The following is a 20591-nucleotide window of genomic DNA, read 5'->3' on the forward strand; positions in this document are numbered from 1 at the left end:
GTGGGGATGGGGTTTGCGCGGTGACTCGCTTAAAGCACCAAGGCTGGCCACCCAAAATGCGGATGCGAGCTGCTGAAAGCAGCTGCTGTGTTGTTTTCCTTAAAGCGCATCTAAACGTCGTGCTGCTGCAAGTTGCTTCTGTGTATTTGGCCTTACTTCCTGCCTTCTGCCTGTCACAGCACGCTGACGGGGGAACAGGCGTAAATCGGTGAATTTTCCCATCACAAAGTGTTAAAAGCACGCGTCTGTCAAAAGACACCCATGGAGAAGCAGTCAAAAGTACTGTATTTTATACCCACCCGGGGTGATGATGGGTGTTCACGCCTAGGAATTAAATTTGGGGGACAAGGGCTTCCAGCGTGGTGTAGTGAATATGTTCTTCCACCATCAGATTGGAGGCCTTGGGAAGTAGAGCATCTACTCTAGAAGTAGAGCCAGCATCTGCCCAGAAGAAGGGACTGAGCTATGGAAACTGGGGTTTACGGATGAGATTTGATTCGCACACAGGGTGGTAGTATGGGGAGTGACAGGAAGGCTTAAATGCTCGTTCAGTTCTCTGCTACAGACATAGCTCTAAGCTGCCTTTTGAAGCCCTTGCAGCTGCAAAGTGTTCCTTTTTTAGCACAACTGCCAGCCTGTTCACACAGTACACTGTTTTTCTCACTCTTGGGGCCTTGCATGTTAGAACTGTTTTATAAACAAAAATGTAGATTGTTAAAATAGTTAAGAATTTTGTATGTCGTAAGTTAATTTGTATTTTGCATTGTCTTATTATGAAGTTCTCAGGTGTATTGTTGTCTTTCATAGAGGATTGGAAAAGGAAAAAAAGTAACTGAATTTCTCTATTTAATTTCTGTTTCAGGCTTCTGAAGTTGGCCCGAAAAGGAGAACATCGTCTGAAAACAATGAACCATGTGAAAAAAAGACCAAGGCACGACAGAGTACCATGGATGACATCTTTAACCCACTGAAGACTCAGGGTAAAAGTGAGTTGACTGTAAACAAGACTTCAAGAATTTATATTCAATAAACAGTTTTTCATTGTCAAACGTAAAAAGAATTTTCTGCAGATATTATAGGAAGCATCTATTAATTGTAAGGTGTATCTTTGAAGAGCCATTGTGAGCGTACTACCTGTACTTTTAAAGCACATGTTTGTGGTTCACGAGCTAGGTGTTTGAGCCTTGCTCTGAAATTATTCTGCAAAGCCTCCTGAACTGACTCAGCTTTGACAAGTCGTTTAGTTGGTGAAGTCCTGGCAGAAATGCTACAACTTCCTTCTCTGTGTTGGTTTAGCAGTCTGTCTTTTAGACTCGGCCTGCAGGTTGACTGGCACCTGACAGCTGCTTGCAGCCTGGCCTGTGACTGAGGTACCTAAAGGCCACCTCAGAGTAAATAGTTCCAATGCAGTGGAATAGTTCCAATGCAGTGCCCTGAACTATGATATGTCAGCTACTTGATTACATTAAAAATGCCTGTGTTGCATCTGGCTTTGAACCAAGATTTTAACAAATGATGCTAGCAGAAAAACAAGTCAGCTAATGTAAACTTTATTACACTTACAATTCTTGTGAAAGAGTTGTCCTCTACATATTTTTTAAGTAGGTATTATATTCAGTTTTGTGGGTGTGGTGGTTTGAATTATCAGTAAGGGACACCATCATCTAACAACATTGTCTGCATAAAAGCTATGCTGAAAAATATAACTCATCTCTCAGTATTCTTGGCTAGTTTTGTGGCTCTGCAGTTATCAGTTCAGAAAATAATTTTGCTTCTTTTTCCATATATGAAGAAGCATACAAGTGAGGAATATTGACTCTCCAGAAAATATAACCAAGTTACTTGCATGCACAATTCTGTCAGGTTGGCAGAATGAAAGCAATGGGAGAGGAGAGGGAAGAGGGAGACTAAGCAAAAAGTTGGAGTTCCCTACTTATTGATGTCATTCTAATAGACGTTTTAGAAAATAATCTGCTAATCTATTTTTTGTTATGTATTTTTACTGAAGAAGAACCTCAGAAGTGTGAAAAGCCCGGGATATGTTTGCAAACTCTAGACAGACTGAGAGAATTCTGCAGTGATTCAGACCAGCAATGTAACAGAGTCCGGGAGGATAGTTTTCGGGAGAAACAATCGATGTGTTTGGAAAAGTGTCCCAGTATTACTGGGAGAAGTCCAGAATTGAAAAGCCCTCTTCAGTGTGGGGACACTAACCCAAAGGTTGCTCAGAAGGTACGTAGAGCTGTGGTCCGGTGCTGTGTAGGTGACTTTTTTTTCTGGTTTAAAAAAGAAAGCTTAGGCACAAGATTCCTTTTACATTTTAAGTATTTTGTTTTCTGTCAGTAAATAGTTTAGCACCACACAATAGACCAGTGTTTGTGTGTGGATGTTTTCCTGGAACTCTTAGCACAGTGAGCAGAATGGCTCTCGCAGCTCTTCAGAGGTATCATTAAATATTGCATCGTGTTAGTAAGCAGCGACTAGAGAGCATAAACACTGGCAGCGTGTCTCTAATTACATGTTAACCTACAATATTGTAGTAACAAATGTTCAGTGTGGTCCTTTGCTTGGCTTTCTTTCAGTTCCACCAGTTCTGACAGGGGCTGTAAAATTCCTACAAGATGTCTTTGCAAAAATATAAATCAGAGTTTTTGCTGAGATGTAGCTTAATTCAGTTGCTAGTAGCTCTATCTACTAAATGCGTTAGTTTTTCTTTTCATGTGCAGAAGATACAGGTAGTTCCCATGAAAACTTACTGTAATGATACCTAAAATACAAGTCAGTAGGAGTGAAAGAGTATCTTGCTTCTCCTTTAATTGTGGGTGAGTTGAGTGAACACGTTCAGGGGAACCTTTGTGCATTTGGTATGCTGGCTACTTGTTTTTTGGGATCATCTTGCTCAGCTTGAAGTATTCAGGCCCTAAAAGGCTCTTTTACGCTTACTGCATTGTTGTTGCATTGGGAGTAAACTGTTCCTTAACTAAGCTTTACGTCTGGTGGCAGTGCAGAAGGTTATACAGCTGATTTGACCTTTCCTGTCTCGAGGTTGTAATCTTAAAACTGTGGTGTCTGGGTTGTGTGAACGCCAGACCAAAAGAATAAGAGTGAAATGAATAGCTTGTTGCAATAAATTTATGTTGTGATGCGGGATTATGCAGCTGTGGTCAGATGGTGAATACAGATAAGTGCTTCCTTCTCCTCTCTTTTCCAAACCCTTGTCTGTCTGGCAGTTCTCGATTTCTGACCTGCTGTCCATCCGGTTACACTGAGACCAGACGCTGCCTCTGTTAGTTTAATGTAAAGAATATACCATAGCATCTCTCACAGTTGTGTGGGAACCAATTCTGGATGCAGGAACTATAAAAATATGTTTTACACATACCGTGTGTGAAAAAAGCATGTAAAATACTTACCTCTTTGTCTTTGTGACATCAGTAGCATTGGAGACAATATGTGCCTGGCACAGATAAACAGTTAAAAATGTATGTGCTACAGTAACTGCAGTAGAGGTGTGTGTTTGGCCAGGAAAGGCAGGTGTAACCCTCCTTCCACCAAGCTGTAGGCATCAGGTGGATGGATGTTTCTGCAGAATCAGGCTTCTGTCTTTGAACAGATGTGTTTGTTAATCTTCCACGTATCAGCTGGTGCAGTATTGCTGCCTTCCTACGCCAGAGGTGGCTTCCAATGCAGTAACACCTGTGTGCTTTTTATAGTGGTATTGCCACTGCATATTCATATCCATGGATGCTTGTAGTCAAACAGCATGTGATTCCAGTCGATTGGTAGTTGTACATGAAATGATGATTGCAGTTTACCTCTCCCTTCCTAGATGACAAGGCAGCTTTAACCACTTCCAGAGAGACTCTGCAAGCAAGGTGTATGCAAAGGAAAAGTAAAGAGCAATCATTTATTACTTCATATGCTCACTAGATAGCGAGGGCTCATGACCTGCCTGGCAAAGCACTGCTATTGCTTTTCTTTATATGACACATGCTGAGTCTGTGCTGGCCAGGCAGTCAGATGGGGAACGACTGTCTTCACTTCCTTGGATTGGCTCATCTTGGATGTTTCTGTCCTGCTTTTTTCTTTGAGTTATCACCTTTTCCTGTTAGCATTTTTCAGCCAAATTCCTTGAGCTGCTAACTTAATACCATCGCAACAACTCAACTTCCATGTGTGTTTTTATTTTTCATACTTTCTTTCACAGCTTTATTTCACATGCTTTCTCACAACAATTTTCTCTATAAGATGAGACAAGGTCATACTGCTGTGCTGGCACAGACCTTGGATCAAAGACAGCTGAAGACTGAGGGTCAAAATAGAGCTTGCAATAAAAGGCCGAGGATTACAGTAGAGACTTCTAATGCTATCTGAGTTGTAGGCATGGTACCTGTCTGTTAACACTGGGCTGTGTTGTCAGCTTGTCAAATGGGTGATCCCCTGACTGTGTGCAGTTCCAGGAATTTTGCAATTCACAGCTAACATCAGAGCTAATTGTTCTTTCTTTTCCATTGTTTTGTGACTGTGTCCTTTTATGTTCCCATGACCCAGTGTGTGTGATTTTCATGATCTTTCTTCCTAGTTACTGTTGCTCCTAAACACCTGTTTGACTTTCTTCCTTGAAATCTACATGGGGCACTTTTTAGAAAATGGAACTTACCAGATACAGAAACTCACAGCATAGTCTCATCAGTCGTGTTTTGTGCCCTCATGTGCTTAAAAACTTATGTGGAGAGGTAGTCTTTGTATTTTATTTATTTTTTAACCAATTTTATTAATACATGATGTTGTGATGTAATTTAGAAGGAACTTTGATGGAAGTGAAGCTCAACTTATTGGTGTTGTTCACTGCACTTAATAAAACGCTGAATCCATCGCCATGCTTGCCATACAGAAGTAAACAAAGTTGTAAAGCTGAAGTTGTTTGGCTGACATAGGCTACATAATGTTATTCTAAGTGGTGAACAGTAGAGCAAGTGGGCTCAAAGCCTTAACTGTTAAGGGGGTTAGAAATTGTAGTACAGATTTTCTGTTTAAGAACAAATAATTTTGGGATGTTTGCTGTACTTGCATGGTGCTGACTGGAGAAGAAATATAGTTTCAGTGCTTGAGACAGCAAACAGACTTGCACTGAGTTGGTTTATTTCTTGATTTACTGTGGATTTTTGAAACATCATTAATCTGTCTGCACTGCAATTACTCATCAGTAAATTGGAATGGTAATTCTTTTCTTAAAATGTGGCTAGTGTAGACTGCCAAGTTTTTGCAGCCTGGATATCTCTTGATGTGTTCTCATGATACGAGAGAGGTTTCCACCTGAAATGTCTAAGAACTGTCATAAGACAAGTTGACTAATTGATGGAAAATCTTTTTCTTTCATGAACTTTTAATACCAAATAAACTATTATATTACTTCTTTAATACTCTTGTTGCGGTTCCTGAGACTATTTACTGCAAGAGCAGTCTTTAGCTGTATTGTGAATCTGAGTCAGGGTCTGAGAGGTGATGAATTTATTTGATGATTCTTAACTATTCTTTTCCATCTTTTATTTACAGGAGGAGTCACGCTGTGATCTTAGTCAGTTTTCCGCATCCCTTAAAAGCTATGAAAATACTTCAGATGCAAATCTTAATAAGAGAACCAAAAGCATTTACACTCCGTTGGAACTTCAATTCATAGAAATGAAGAAACAGTATAAAGATGCTGTGTTGTGTGTGGAATGTGGATACAAATACCGCTTCTTTGGAGAAGATGCAGAGGTAATTTTTGTCAGGATTTTGGAAAGATACTTGCATTGTGTCAGTGTCTTAGTAGGTCTATGGCCACTTCCAGAAGGAGGCTTCCTGGGGCATGAATTGTATGAGTGTTTTTAGTACTTGAAAATAAGATGAAAAATCTCTGCATACTTAAATGTCAGACTAGCCATTACGCATACACTTTAACCAAAACAGCGTCTATTATTTTGTAATCATAAGGTAGCGTTTGCTGTCCTGCATATTGAGAACTTAATAAACACTGGGGTGCTACAATAATTACATGGCAGACTTAAAGCTGAAGCAGTTCTACAGATGAATTCATTATCACGACACAGATCAAGATCTACTAGGAATATTTCAGATTTGAAGACAGTGAAGCAAATGATGTAGAGTAGATGAATCGATACAGCCTGGGTGCAGAGAACATCTTGGATGTAGCTCCACGGAAAATAACATGATGTTACATGTGTTCAGTTATGAAGCATATTCAGATGCTGCATCCACACATGCCAGATCTGTAGGAACTGGAAAATACTTCACAGCAAACAGCACTTGGAAGTGATGGTTCATAAATAGCTTATGCACGTTTTGTCTGTGGTCTGTGCCAAAAAGATTGCTACCAGTTTACCCTTTGATCTGTGCTATTTCACTTAATACCATTGAGAAGCTTCTCTTTGCTTGGTTACTGGGAATTAATTAATTCTTACCAAATTTCATTTTCTTAGAAATATTTAGCCTCCACTTCTGTTTGATAATGATGTTTCAGTATTTTAGTTGATTACCTAGCTTAGCATCATTAACATTGTTCTGTCTGCATTTTTAGTATTGTAAAAAATATTTGAAATTTTGTTGAGCTGCGTTGCAGAAACCATGCATGCTCTATTTGGGTCATTTATCTCACTTTGGGAAGGGTGAAGGTGTAATGTAATAATCTGATGTGAAGTCTGTGATACTGAAGCCCCTGTTTGTAACAAGATGTTAAGACAGGAAGGTCTTAAGGAAGACCCACCATGCTGAGCTTTCTCCTGTCATGTTTTCATTTTGACAGTGGACTTCTCATTGTAAATGTGAATTGGTATTGTCATAGAAACAAGCTCCTGTACTGCATTTTGATGCGTTTGTGTTTACGGAAGTTCTGTTGCGACTGCAGCTAGTGTGGATGACCTGAACTACTTACTGTCTGACTCTTTTTCTTGTACGTTGCAGATTGCAGCTAAAGAGCTAAACATTTATTGTCATCAGGATCATAACTTTATGACTGCCAGTATACCAACTCACAGATTGTTTGTCCATGTGCGACGACTTGTAGCAAAAGGATATAAGGTAGTCTCTGGCTTTTAATTAAATGCTGTTCAGTATAGGATAGCATTGAAATAACTTGCAGTTTTTGTACCAGAGTCTTACTTGAACTGAGAAGTTGGAAATGTATTAGTACGTGTTTCTGCAAGTAAAATGGCTAACTTTTCCTTTGTTGCAATTTCTCTATTCTAGTGAATGCCATATAATTCAAATTGATTAAAGCTTCCTCTGCCGTTTTAAAGAAAAGTAGCTTCATTTTTTCTAGAACAGTTCTGGAACAGTTCTTTTAGTTATTTTTTTATCCAGCCTTTGCACTTAGTAAAGGTAAATATGTGTACTCTGTTTGTTTTTCCTCATCCCAGACCATACTATTTTTTTCCTCTTGCTGTCTGTTGTTTTCTCTTCCCTATAACTTTGTGGCTTTCTATTGACACCTCCCTCTTTCTGCTTATGCTTAAGATGACTTGTTGAGTTCAAATTGATTGCAGCAATCATTCTCTGGCAAGTGATGAACTCTAGTTAATTTGTTTCAGAATATGGCAGGAAGCACAGAGGAAGAAGTTGAGAGGGCAGTTTGAAAAGGATAGAGAGAGCAAAAGAAAAGGCTGTGGCTTCCTTATCTTGTTAGTAGGATTGATGCTAGCCGCTGCCCTTCCCATTCAGCTTTAATGATGCACTTGCAGTTTGCACATCTTAAAAAATCAACAAATTTATTAAAAAAAATAATCATTTAAAATCAAGGAGCTAATATTGTTTCTTTTCTGTGTGTCTTTAGGTTGGAGTAATAAAACAAATGGAAACTGCAGCGCTGAAGGCTGCTGGAGAAAACAAAAGCTCTCTCTTCAGCCGGAAACTGACCGCTCTCTATACAAAGTCTACACTTATTGGAGAAGATATCCTTTTCAAATGAATTTGTTCCCAGAATCTAATCATAGGTGTATGAGATGCTATAAAACCAGTGTTATCACCTGGACAGAACATGGGTGCTTAGTGGCTGACAGGGAATAAAACCCCTTTAATTTTATGTTGTCATGAAACATCATCCAGACTTTACAAAGAATTTACTCAGGGATTTAGTTTTGTTGTAAAACAGCAGAGATTGTGTTTTCTGTAGTTGTTTTTAGACTTTCTAAGTCTGCAGTGTTCCTGAAGGTCTCATCTTCGGCTTTGTGTTTGACCAGAGAACTGCAGCATTAGTAGTTCATAACGCTGTCAAGGAAGAAGAATTCACTGTTTGGTATCAACAATTTGCTTTAAGTGAAAAGAAGGTACTAAAACCACTAGACTGTAAAAAAATAAAACTAGGTAATTAACTCCTGGCTGTCGTAACAAAGAAAAAGCAAAAAGGAGATGAAAGCATCTTTTGACCACTGAAGTTGTTTTCTTAATTTGTTTCCTTCCAGTTTTTGTTTTCCTGACTTCTGCCTTGTCTCTGTCATGTTTTTTCTGTAATATCTTGAACTCGTATTTAATAGATACTGAGAGCTAAAAAGAGTGTTAGATTAATGCCTGTCGGGTTGCACTTAGGGCACAGATCAGGGAAGCAGATTACATAGTCCCAGGATTTTGACGTAGATTTCTAGTGTACATACAAACTCTCTTGCAATGACTGGCAAACTGATGAAAGCAGGCTTAGCAGTATGACCCAACATGGTGGACTGATATGCAACAAATTTCTAATGAAGTTAACCTAATGTTCCTGCTAAGATGTGAACTTTTTTTTTTAAGTCAGTCTATTGCTTGTTTTTCAGTTGTTGCATGCTAGTGCATTTCCTTCTCTCTGTTAGGTGCATGTGGTTTGCAGATGTGAAGTTAAGGTGAGCAGCCCATGTGCAGCATCAGTTGGTAGTTTAACGTTTGACATAACTGCTCTTCCTTGAACAGGGAGACCAACAGACATAGTTGAAGATGGCCTTTGCCTGAGCTGATGAAATCTGCATTGTGTAGTTGCATGTAATATGAACACAACCACTGACTTCAGTCCTCCTGCTGACGGTCATCTGAAATTCACTGAAGTGATAGCAGGAGTTAAACTAATAAAAGGAAAATAAACCTTCAGTCTAGCAGGCTAATACAAAATTTAGTTGAGAAGGACTTAAATCTAGAAGGACTTCTGAATAATCCACACAAATCTGTGTGCAATGCTGTTGTTCTGTTTCTTTTTTTTTTAACACTTGATACATGTGAACCCTTTGCTGAAGCTAGACGATTCTGTAGATGTTGAAGAGGTAACAACTGATGTCCCTGATAACTACCTCCTCTGTATTTGTGAAAATGGAGAAAACGTAAAAGACAGAAGGAAGGGTGACGTTCTTATAGGCATTATGGTAAGTTTCCAGAGAAATGAGTATTTTAGGTTTTTAATATATTTTTCCTTAGGGGTGAGTGGTTGTCTTCCTATATTCAAGATTGTTCTGTGCTTTGTTTTTTCTAGTTTGTTTGTTTTATAACAGGGTCAAGTATAGGTAACATATCATCTGTGTTTGAATTGTGATGGCTTAATACCTGAAAACTACACAATAGGTTTGGACTTGATAGCTGGATATTCCCAATATTCATACTGCAGGAATAGCAATATAAGTGATAGTTTTTTGCTGCCATATTGCTTGAAAACATAGCTGTGTTTCAGCCAAATACAAGAAAGCTGTTAGTTTAGTAACTTTCGAGTATAAACATTTTTAGGGACAATACTTTAAAGCATGCGAGCAGTTTTTTCCTCTACAAAATAACTTTCTATAGAGGAAGAGACTGTTTCTATTTTTACTGTTTACACTTTGTATTTTCTTTTATGATAAAGATTGAAACCAGAACTGTTTAACTGGCAAAACGTAGTGATAACTGAAGCCCATTCTGTTGATAGTTCATTAATTTGAAATTATTTTGATTGTAGTTGCATTTGAATGTCACACTGCAGCTGGGAGAGAGCAAAAAAAGCATGGGCCAATATGACAATTAGTTTCCATGCTGAATTGCACGTACCTTCCATAGGCTTCCAATTATGTAGATTTGCATACTTCTCGATAGTAGTAAGATAGTTGTAAGTAGTAGTAAGAGTTGAGCAGTGGTGGACTGACAGTAACGAGAGTACGTTTACATTTCCAAGGTATTGTTGTGATTTACCAGCACAAAGTTGTGATAGTCTTTTGAACTTGCTACTAGTATAGATTTGAAGAATGTAATTGCATTTTTTGATCTTCCACTTCCATTAAGTGTGAGGGTGCTATGCAACTTCTGTACTATATACAAAATTTTTTCTTTCTGGCTTAACAATTTGGGTTACTGAAATGCTCCCTGAAACTTTAAATACCCAATGTGTATATATTATTTTATTTGACAGGCAGTCCAACCAACTACAGGAGAAGTCGTTTTTGACAGTTTTCGGGATTGCACATCTCGCTTAGAATTAGAGAGTCGGCTTTTGCGCCTGCAGCCAGTTGAACTAATACTTCCATCCAGCTTGTCAGATCAATCTGAAAAGCTCATCAACAGTATAACCTCCATGAGGTATGTTCTATAGGGATTTTTTTTCTTTTGTTTTTAATTAAATCTAAGCTATTGATGGGGTTTATATCCAGAGGCAAGCATTAATGTATAGTTCCCTAAAAGCCCTTTTCAAAATGTGTGTAGTTTGCTGCTGGGTTGAAAATCCTCTGGATCCTACTGAGTTCTGAACACTCATTCTTTACTAGTATTTAGACTGAAATTCAGGGCTTCTGTCCCAGGCCTGTGAAAGATTAGCGGGTCTAAATGTTTTTTGTTTTCATTTAGATCATCTTGATCCCACACTCCCAGTCACGTGTTTTGTTGTTTTTTTGGCTTTATTTCAGAGCTGATGCACCCATCTTTGGGATTCGAAAGTGGTGCTCTGTGTCTGCTGTTTGTCATAGTATTAATATCTCTAAATGGCATGAAATTTCTTTTCTATTAATGTAAATACATATTAAAAAAACTTTGCAACTGGTATTCTATTTTGCTTGTGCTATTACACTATCTTGAATTTTAATACAGGCTTGGAAGTACTGTAACCGATCATCCATTTATATTTTGTGTTCTCTTTGTGTCAAGGGTAAAATGGTTAAATGTTTTCAATGTTTGTTTTACTGTGGTATAAAGCCAAAATAGGACATAATTTGTAGCATGACAGATGAAGGGAATAAAACATTCAAAATCTTGCAGATACAATTTTTGTGGGAAAACAGCTTTGTATTTTTTTTAAACCACACAGCTCTTGATTGTAGAGAACCAGAACAGAGTTTGACATTTCTATTTTGAGTGAAATAATCAGAAGAAATATGTTTCCTTTTACCTGTTAACAAAATAGGAGCTAAAGAAAGTCAAAGAAAAATGAATGTATTGCATAGGCACAGTTTTGTGTTAGGGGGAAGATACAAATGTCAGCACTTCCCATATTGTAAAGACAGACAAATGCATCACCATCACATGGACGGTAAACACCTGACAGATTGTCAGCTTTCTACCTTGACTCCCTCACTTAAACTCTGCCCGTGTCACCATCTTGTAGCTTTCCCTAATGCTGCAGACAGTTGATCAGCTTAATCAGTCTGCTCCACAGGCATTCCTTTCCCACCTGCCAGCGTAATCCTTCTTTGTCTCCTTCTACAAGGAAAAAAAATAAAAAGCTGACATGAAGTAGCGGGTAGGCAGTCTGCTTTCACGGCTCATTGTAGGAGCTCGCATAGATGTTGCTATGCTCAGCTCTGAAGGGCATGAGTGTACCAGAGGCCAGAGTGGGAAGAGGGACTGAAAGCTTGCAAGTCGGTGTTAGGGATCTTAAGAAAATGTGGCCTGTGAAAGTGGTGTATTCGGCATCGTTCAGTGGCACAGCGATGCTTACCTTTTGTAGTGAAGTATGCTCTTGTCTTCTCTTCACTCAGCTCCTGTGTGGACTGCAAAGCCATAAGGAGTTGAAAAGGTCGATGCCTGACTGTAGGTGTACTGGGCAAGCAACATCAGTGTGTTTTCTTGCAGTGCGGTGGTTTGTTAAGACTTGGACAGAAAAAGGAAGTATTCTTCCTATCAGATTAGGAAGGAAGAAACTTTCCAGTTGCCAACAGATGTACATTTTTGCCCTGGTACTCCTGTTACTTTGATAACATTCCTTTTGCAAATACTTACAGAGGAGCATGTCCCAAATATTTCTAAATACACCAAGATGAAAAACTTTTTTTCATTGTTGTTAGTGTTGTGTACTGAGAATTTAGTGGAATCTGGAAGAAAGCAAAGTTACGTAAAAAACAGACAAAGCAAGCACGTTTCTCAGAAACAAGTAGTTGTATGCTAAGGAAGTTCTGATGTAGGTTTGAGATAGCGGTTGTTTTTTTTTTTTTTTGATCATGCACAGCTAAAGGTGTTAGATGGTAACTGTTCATTTCTATTAAGAACCAAAAATATATCCCAGTAGTTGATTTTGTGAGCAGATGTTAGTTTATAGGTTTTCTTCCCCTTTATGGTAACTATCCGCAAAAACTTACTAGGTGGCACGCTGGTCTAAATGTCTTTAATTACATTGGAATGGTAAAAAATAAAACACATTCCTTCAGTATGCTTTGGTATTGTCGTATCTAAACCAATTGTTTATCGATTTTCTCATGTCAAAGATTTAACCGCTAGAGGGCCCTGAAGTATTTAGTATTAATTTAAGTGGTTCCAGTATACTCCTTTCTTCTGCTTTGAACTATGCTCTGGTTTTTATATAATTGCTATTATACAGGTATTAGTTTTGTTGTTGCACATACCGAATGGTCTAAAGTATTCAGTTATAGTTGTGCATTAACTTGGAATTTCATTCTTTGTCTGCATTTTTTTTTCCTGATAACTCCTTGTAAGAAGCATCTGTTAGCTGGGAGAGGTTTCGTTACCAATTTTTAGACGACCTTTCTGACTAAACCCATTGGAACTGGGATCTTGTATTTCATGAAGGCATATCATCTCATTTAGCGTTTATAATGTAGTGGAAAACTGGTGAAGTTTAAAAAAAAAAAAAAAAAAAAAAAACAGGGTATGGATAGGAGAGAAAATCAGTCCCAACAGACAGACAGCTTGGAGTGGTCAGGAGCAGGTGGGAGCAGAGATGAGTCTTTCTGACTGTATGCAGCTGTCTTGTAAGAGTTGTACCAGGAGTTGTCTGAGTAACTTGGGGGACAGTTTGCTTTTGGATATTGCATATTAGATCAATGTGATGTGGGCTAGGTCTCCTGTACAGAGTGTGCTCAAAGATAGTTGGAAAACAAACAAAGAAAAACTTGTCAAGATAAATGACTGGGCCTTTATGGCAGCAGACATGGTCAGTTTTAATGCCTAGTTGTATTGATAACGTTGGAAGTATCTCCTTGCTTTCTGTGTTTTTTTTTTCCCCTCTCTCTTTTTAATAATATAAAAAGACCAAATGTGAAGAGTATATAGCAGTGTACTTGTCTATCTGTCTTTAGTTTACAAATATAAAACGTACATAACGTGCATATTTCTTCTGTGGGGCTGTGCTTCCCTCTTCCTATTCTTCTCTTTTTGTTGCCACCACAGCTATGTCCAGACTCACCTAATCATTCACAGTATTTACTGGTGCTTCTATTTTGGTATTGTGTACATTTTCACAGCCAAATTTGCATCAAAAGAACACACATTACAGAAATAAAAGAACAGCTGAGGAGCAGGGTACTGTTGTTCTAAATTTGTTTCTATTAGAAACAAGAGCCAAATAAGTCACCGAAAGTGTTTTAGTGTCTTAATATGGTTGATAATCACTGAGATTGTATTTAAGCCTAAGGAATGCATCATTATGTTAGAAATTATTTCTATGCATTAATGTAAAATAGGCGTAAAGAATTTTGAGTCAGAAATGAAAGTGTCAATAAAAATACACATTTGAAAGTGGCCTCTTCCTTCACTTTTGAAATTTTATGAAGTGCAGCAATAGTAAATGTTTGCTAATACTGCAAATCAGTGGAGAAAATATTTTCACATATTTATATGTGGCTGAAAACAGGGTCTCGCAATGGGAAGAATTAAACAAATTTTATAGTAGGTTAATAAATGACTGAAGCAGCAGAAAAGCTGTTTTAGGAAGAACAATCTCAGAGCAGCTGTTTGAGCTGTACCCAAGAAAGCAGTTTGCAGAGTAAATGGAAGATACAGCCCCAGTTCTGAAGTGCTCCGTGTCCAAGTTAGGCATAAACATTAATGTAATGAACACTAAGTAAAGTTAAATACTTAGATGTTTGTATGATTTGTTCATAGAGTGGAGCTTTAATTCAGCTAGTACAAAGCTGCTTTATTTAAACTGCATTCCTGGGGGAGAGGGGGCAGAAGTCTCAGCGTTAAAATCAATAGGTTTGAATTACCACTGGTTTGAAAGAAGCTAGATTCTTTTTGTAAAGATTTTGCTTAGCCATTTGGATCAAACTTTGGTGTTCATTTACCAAATTAGTAAGCTTTAAAAAATAGCTTAACTTGTGTTGTAGATATTTTTGCAAGTTACATGTTTTTCTGTGTAAACTTTCCCCCTTGGTACTTTAAAACTCATGGAAACAAGTGTTTTTAAATGTGTGGCGTGATTCATGTTCATTTTCTTCCAGTTTATTGCTGTTTCAGGTGGTAAATGAAATGGTCCTCTTGCCAATGTCATGGGAAACATTGTCCATAAAACATAATCACTAGAAAATACTATTCAAGGACACTGAACTTCAGGTCAGCTTTGGTGGCGAGCCTTCCTTCAAAAGCAATCCTTAAGTTAAAAGTAGGCTATGGAAACTGGTTCAGAACAAACTGTTCTGGCGGGTACTGTTCTGTTCCTGAGCCGTTAGTAACATCTGTTTGCAAGAGTTGGCCTGGCTCAAGGAAAATATTTTAACGCTTTTAGTTTCCTTCTTTCTAGAAAACAAAGAAAAGATTCTTCCCTGCAAATATATACGTATGTTTCTACAGGAGAATGCCATGTTTTGTACTGCATGCTCTTCCTTGTCAAGGGTCAATACCTCCTTAACACTGGCTGCATTAGAAGTTGGTCTGTACTGGTCTTCATGAAATCATTTCCCTTTCAGTCACTCCTGGTCTTCTCACATACCCACCTTTTGTTTCTTTGAAAAATGCTCTGCTTCTGTCCAGCAAATCTTAAGATGCTCCAGAGCTTCTCCTTACATTTTTTCCATTTGGCCTTTTTATGCAAACACTGGTAATGTTCTATTGTGTCACTCTTTGAGAAGTATTTCACTTTGAGCTCCAAAGCATCATTCCACCCAAGTCTGCACTGTTTCACTATTTTTTATTTAAACCTGCTCTGTCAGATATCTGGCCAACAATATAAAACAGGGATGGTATGGTAACTAACTTCTTGTCCATGCCCCCAGATTTTTCATGTTACTCTGCTTGCAGACCATGATGTCTTCTTCCTATTAGGTTGGGCCTGTAGTAGGGGAGGCAGTTTTGACACAGGCTTTAATTATATGTTGCTTAATTTATACTGCAGCTAGATCTGCTATTTGTTGCCCTGTAATATATCTAAGACTTTTTATCTTCTGGTTATGACATTCAGGTTTCTGTTTTTACTTCAATACTGCAGCATTGCCTTCGGCCTGGAGTTTGCTGCCTGGAATTGCCTCCTCAAATCCATTCAGAAGGAAATTATCCTCCCCATTCACTGATAAGATCAAATTACCCAGGGACTGAATCCCTCAAATAGCTGGTCTTCCATCATTACATGCAATACACATTTTCTTTCTTTGTATTTAAGGACCTCTGTAAGTACAGTTTCAAGGTCTTTCTGCTTACACTGTCAGTGAAGTGCTGAATGCCCCCTCTGATTTGGCAGTGTCTTCTGCCTTTAACTTAGTGTCAGGTGGGGTCACAGCATCACAAAATGGCTGAGGATGGAAGCCACCTCTGGAGCTCATCTGCTCCAGCAGGGCCACCCAGAGCAGGGTGCGTGCCCCGGACCATGCCCAGGTGGCTTCTGGAGATGTGCAAGGAGGAGACCCTGCAGCCTCTCTGGGCAGCCTGTGCCAGTGCTCAGCCACCTGCACAGTAAAGAGTCACCCACAAGGTGGTCTCTCAGGTAGCTGCTCCACAGGGGTTTCATTCTCTACATTCAGCCCTGGCATGATCTCTTCTTACCAGCACGGTCATTAGCTGTGGCTTGGTAGGGGGGTCGTTGGCTGCTGGCTTGCTGTTCCTTCATCCTGCCTGCCAATTGTAGTATGTCAGAAATCAAGAAAAAGAGATGTATTTTGGCTTTCTGTTTCAGTATGTCTGGTGCCATAGTAGAATAGAGCAGTGCTCGAGATTCCTACAAACAGGAAGTACAACTGTCCTTTAAGGAGTGAGCTACAGCTGATTTATTGCATGTATTGGTCTGTAGTGCTATTCATGGCTGATGGTTCTCATAGATAGAGTTAGGAATTTGTCATCAGGGAATGGGTAGAAACTCAACTGGAATGAGCTCAGTGAAATATTGGAAACAAATATACGATGCATTTAATTTTGTGGATCTTCATATGTGGCTGATAATGGCTCAGATCAGAGGGTGCTTTCATAAAGTTACTGTCGAGGACTTTTTAAAACAGTGAGCAGTTATGTGCATGCATTTCTGTAGCTGAGCTCAGAAGGTTTGTAGGTGAGCAAGGAGGAGAAGGCTAGTAGGGGCAAAAACAAGACATCAAATGGTTACAGCAAGAGTAAACAGTATTGCAGATGAAATTACTGAACAAAGGAGTGAAAAGTATCTAAACAGTGGGTCATCCTAGAGGTTACGTGGTTTGTATGCTTTGTAATATTCCCATGGATTTTTAAGTGAAAGGCAAGCTGTGACAAACATCTTGAGAATGCTTAGTATAAATGGAAGCTACAGGCAGTGGAATTTGCAGCAGGAAAAAAGCAAGTCAAGTATGAAAACAGCATGTGTGCCATTTTCTGTAAATAAAAAAACACAAATGTATTATTGACCAGATGTTTATGGATTAAAGAGGCCTTTTGCACTGCTAATAACCCAATTCGTGGCTTGGGCAACCCAGCTGTATAGAGAGCTGTTTGAAGAATATCAGTCATGCCATAGCTTATTTGGTTTGAACAGACATGGAAAAAAGAAACAAAAAAAACCACAGCATTATCAAATCGTTGTTGGAAGATGGTTTTCAATTTAATCTTGTTGGAGTCATGAAACAGATGCTGTTCTCAGCACTGGAGTTCATTATTGTATTCTGTGACATTGCCAGGTAAGGGAAATGTGTGGTGTAAATCTCTTGACAGATTTCTTATGTGTGAAGATGACCTTCATCCCTGCCTACCTTACTGCCCTTCACAGTTCGGGACACAACACAGACACGCATCCTTTGGATGAAATTACTGTTCTGGTATGAGTCTGGAGTTGTGTCACTGGGAAAACATAGGAAGAAAGTTTCAAAGCACTTTGTCTGAATGTAGTGCAGGTGCTCTCAGAGAGCTTTTCTCAACCTGGGTGACTAATCAGATAAAAGAATGTTAGCTCCATCAATGGAGTAACAGCAGGCGATTGTGGGCCTTGCCCAGCCAATGTGTTCTTCTAAATTCCTCCAGTCAAAAAGGAAGCCGCGCACACTGATGAGCTTCCTTGGTAGTTCATACCTGGCTTGAAGGTTCATTATTTTTCCTGTAATTGCAAGCTGCATGAAAAAAGGGTTGTGTTCAGGAGCTGTATTTGTGGTTTTCTTGCACTGATTAGTCATATACATGATTTAGTGTTTTGTTTTTATTTCCTGGCAGTTGAGCTGGCAGTTGTTAAATTAAAAATGATTAGATTGATCTGGGTGGCTGTGCAACTTCTTACAGTCAAAAAACTTAACTTTTAGTTAGAAAAAAGTACCATACTGAAAGAAGCAGGAAAATCAAAATACTCCTTTTTCATGTTTTGGCACATACTTGATTCATTATTATAGGAGAGAACAAAAACTGCAGGAGAAGGTGACGTGTAAGTAGTTCTACTTTTTGTTGTCCTCTCTGGTTGTTATGATATTACTTGCTTATTTCTCTCAGTATGTATTTGTATACAGTTGACTTCTCACAGCAGCTTTAGAAGTTTCTCAACCTGGGCAGGATGCTGGAGCTCATGATTACAAATCTAGATTGGTGCCTGGAGCTCTGCACCTTGGTCCTCCTGCAGGTGGCACCTCCATCTGGAGTGCTGCTGGCCCTGTTACTAGGGGGAGAGTGGATGATGGCAACCAATTTATAATAACTAATTTTCCCCAGATATCTGTAAGAAAAATAACTGTGGTGTATTAATTGGCTTGGTGGACAATAGTAATAAATTTCCACGTTCAATAATTCTACATTGAAGGGACGATTTACATTTGAAATTTTTTGAACCTGAGTTGGAGGTCACTGCTCTGATTAAAGTCACCCAGATGGTGTTGTTATTGCAATGTAATTCACATTAGTAATTTAATTTCCAGTTTTCAGATAGTGCAAGTATCATTTGAAGAAGTGAGCATTTACCGACGGAAGTCTGCTTTGCTGATAAGGTAGTAGAGATGTGTCACAGATTTTCTTTGTGGAGCTGGTGATTATATCTGACAGGCTTGTGTAAACTGGAGAGTTGTACAATTGTCAGTATAGCAACTGCGTGCTGTGCTGAGGTGAGAGGACAGGAGGCACGCACCTGTACACACAGGTGGAAGTTGTCTCTCCTGTACTGAAGTACAGGTAAAAACTATGTGCACAACTGTTGAATGTCTCAGCAATTCAACTGTACAGATACTGGGAGCACTCAGGTCTTTAGGGTAAGCCAGCCATTTGTTTATGTGTTTTGAGGTGACTAGAACAAAATTTAAGGGGCTGTTCTTTTTAAAAATACCTGAACTCCAAGCAAAGCTGCTAATTCTTTTTGGAATGAAAGTGAATTTTGAATGAGGGTAAAATCCTTTTTTAAGGATATAGTTACGCTGGTACTTTGGTGCTACTCTAGTCCATACTCTAGGCTACCCTGCACGTTGGCTGTTCTGTGGTGACTTCCACTGTGAGTGTCCTGTGCTTGAAACGTGCAGGTAACGTGACCGTTTTCATCGAGCAGTAAGCTAGCTGGACTTCTGCAGGGGTGAACGTGTATGTACAGTTTGGTTGACTGTGAAGGAGCTAACATATGGCGAAGCAGCATATATATAAATGATGCCAACTCATTCTTATTACCAGAATATGAATTACAAGTTTTCATTTGTTCCAGATGTCAGTGGAAATGTTCCAGTAACCTGCAGCTATAGCTCAGACATTCAAATGGAGGATTCTTAAGGTCTTAAAGCTGTCATGCAAATTTTTATTTTAACAGACTGTGTAAGTTTGTTGGTGTATTTGTTTAAGTCCTAGGATTTTCTTAATAACACCTTCTCTTCTGTAATTTATTCTCCTTAGAAGTTGACTTGGGACATAAATTTTCAGCTATGAAACATTGGCATCATTGACACCTAGGATGTGTTAATTCCTCAAGTTTTACTTCTCCTTCCCTGCCATCATTGTTAGTGCTAGGGGTTAGAAATTAAGCAGTTTTAATCAAAACAATATAGTGATATAAGTGAGGGTAGTGTGGGAGGAAGAAAGACTGAAACTCTGCATGTTTGGCATACAGATAGCAGTGACAGTAGAGAGAGAAGATTAATTCCCTTTTTATGCATCTATCATCCTCCCCACCTTAAGTTACGGAAGAGAGAAAAGCTATGAAATGTGTTTATTTTTCATAACAGAATATATTCATTTTCTTAATTTGAAGAAAATGAAGTTGAAATGGGTTCTCAAGTACTGTCAGCCTCCTGAACTGAAAGAGGGAACAAGCCTTTGTCTTCCAGGTTATCTTTAATAGTCCAATTTTGTGCTTGACTGGTTTACAACATTTGTCTCTCTTAACAGATGTTCATTTGATGTATAGTATAGGTAAGGTGCTTTCAGTAAATTAGGGTTATGAACAGTGTACTTTAAAAATGGATGCTTTGCCTGGGAATTTGGAATAGTAAAAATGATTGTAAGAAATTCGTACTTAAGTTTACTCCTACATTTGCGTGGATATTTTCTGAGTTAATAAAGAATTTGAAATTGTTTTAGTAATTAACTTTTCCAGTAAAAATCTTATTATTACAGTATTTTTTAACGCAGAAAGTTTTTATGTATGTATATTTGTTTTGCATTTACATGGAAGGATCTTTCTTCAGAGAAGCAGATGGATATACTTAAAAACAATTTCTAACAAATATGCCTGAATGCATTGCATTCCTCATCTTTGTTTATGTTGTGCCTGTCTCTGTTGATTCTTGTCAGGTGGAAGACAACTGTCTGCCCCTCCATTCCTTCATACCATCCCTTTACACCTATGCTACGTGCCCTTTTGTTTGCTGTCTCTAGGTTGCCTTTTCCCCATCTCCATACAGATTTCATGCACTCCTTGCAATGGGCTGCTTGGCACTGTCATTTTGGTCACATACCCCTGTGCAAAGTTGTGTCTGGCACGGACCTTTATGTGGAGATGGAAGCAGCAGCTCCCCACATAGGGAGGATGTAAGTGAGAC

At 38.7% G+C, this 20591-nt stretch overlaps 1 protein-coding gene across 4 annotated transcripts in view; it reads left to right on the top strand.

The window, feature by feature from the left end:
- Positions 1-20591, top strand: part of MSH3 (mutS homolog 3) — a 114464-nt gene that overhangs the window by 385 nt on the left and 93488 nt on the right. For 3 of the 4 annotated variants that reach the window (XM_035567559.2, XM_050716226.1, XM_035567561.2), the window contains exons 2-8: positions 863-986; positions 2009-2232; positions 5557-5760; positions 6964-7080; positions 7832-7949; positions 9238-9383; positions 10394-10560. In XM_035567559.2, the coding sequence (XP_035423452.1) occupies positions 863-986; positions 2009-2232; positions 5557-5760; positions 6964-7080; positions 7832-7949; positions 9238-9383; positions 10394-10560 (1100 nt within the window). The remainder of the gene's footprint in view (positions 1-862; positions 987-2008; positions 2233-5556; positions 5761-6963; positions 7081-7831; positions 7950-9237; positions 9384-10393; positions 10561-20591) is intronic. The other variant, XM_035567560.2, reaches the window with a different exon arrangement.

This window comes from Cygnus atratus, chromosome Z (assembly GCF_013377495.2).
Source record: "Cygnus atratus isolate AKBS03 ecotype Queensland, Australia chromosome Z, CAtr_DNAZoo_HiC_assembly, whole genome shotgun sequence".
Taxonomy (NCBI): Eukaryota; Metazoa; Chordata; class Aves; order Anseriformes; family Anatidae; genus Cygnus; species Cygnus atratus.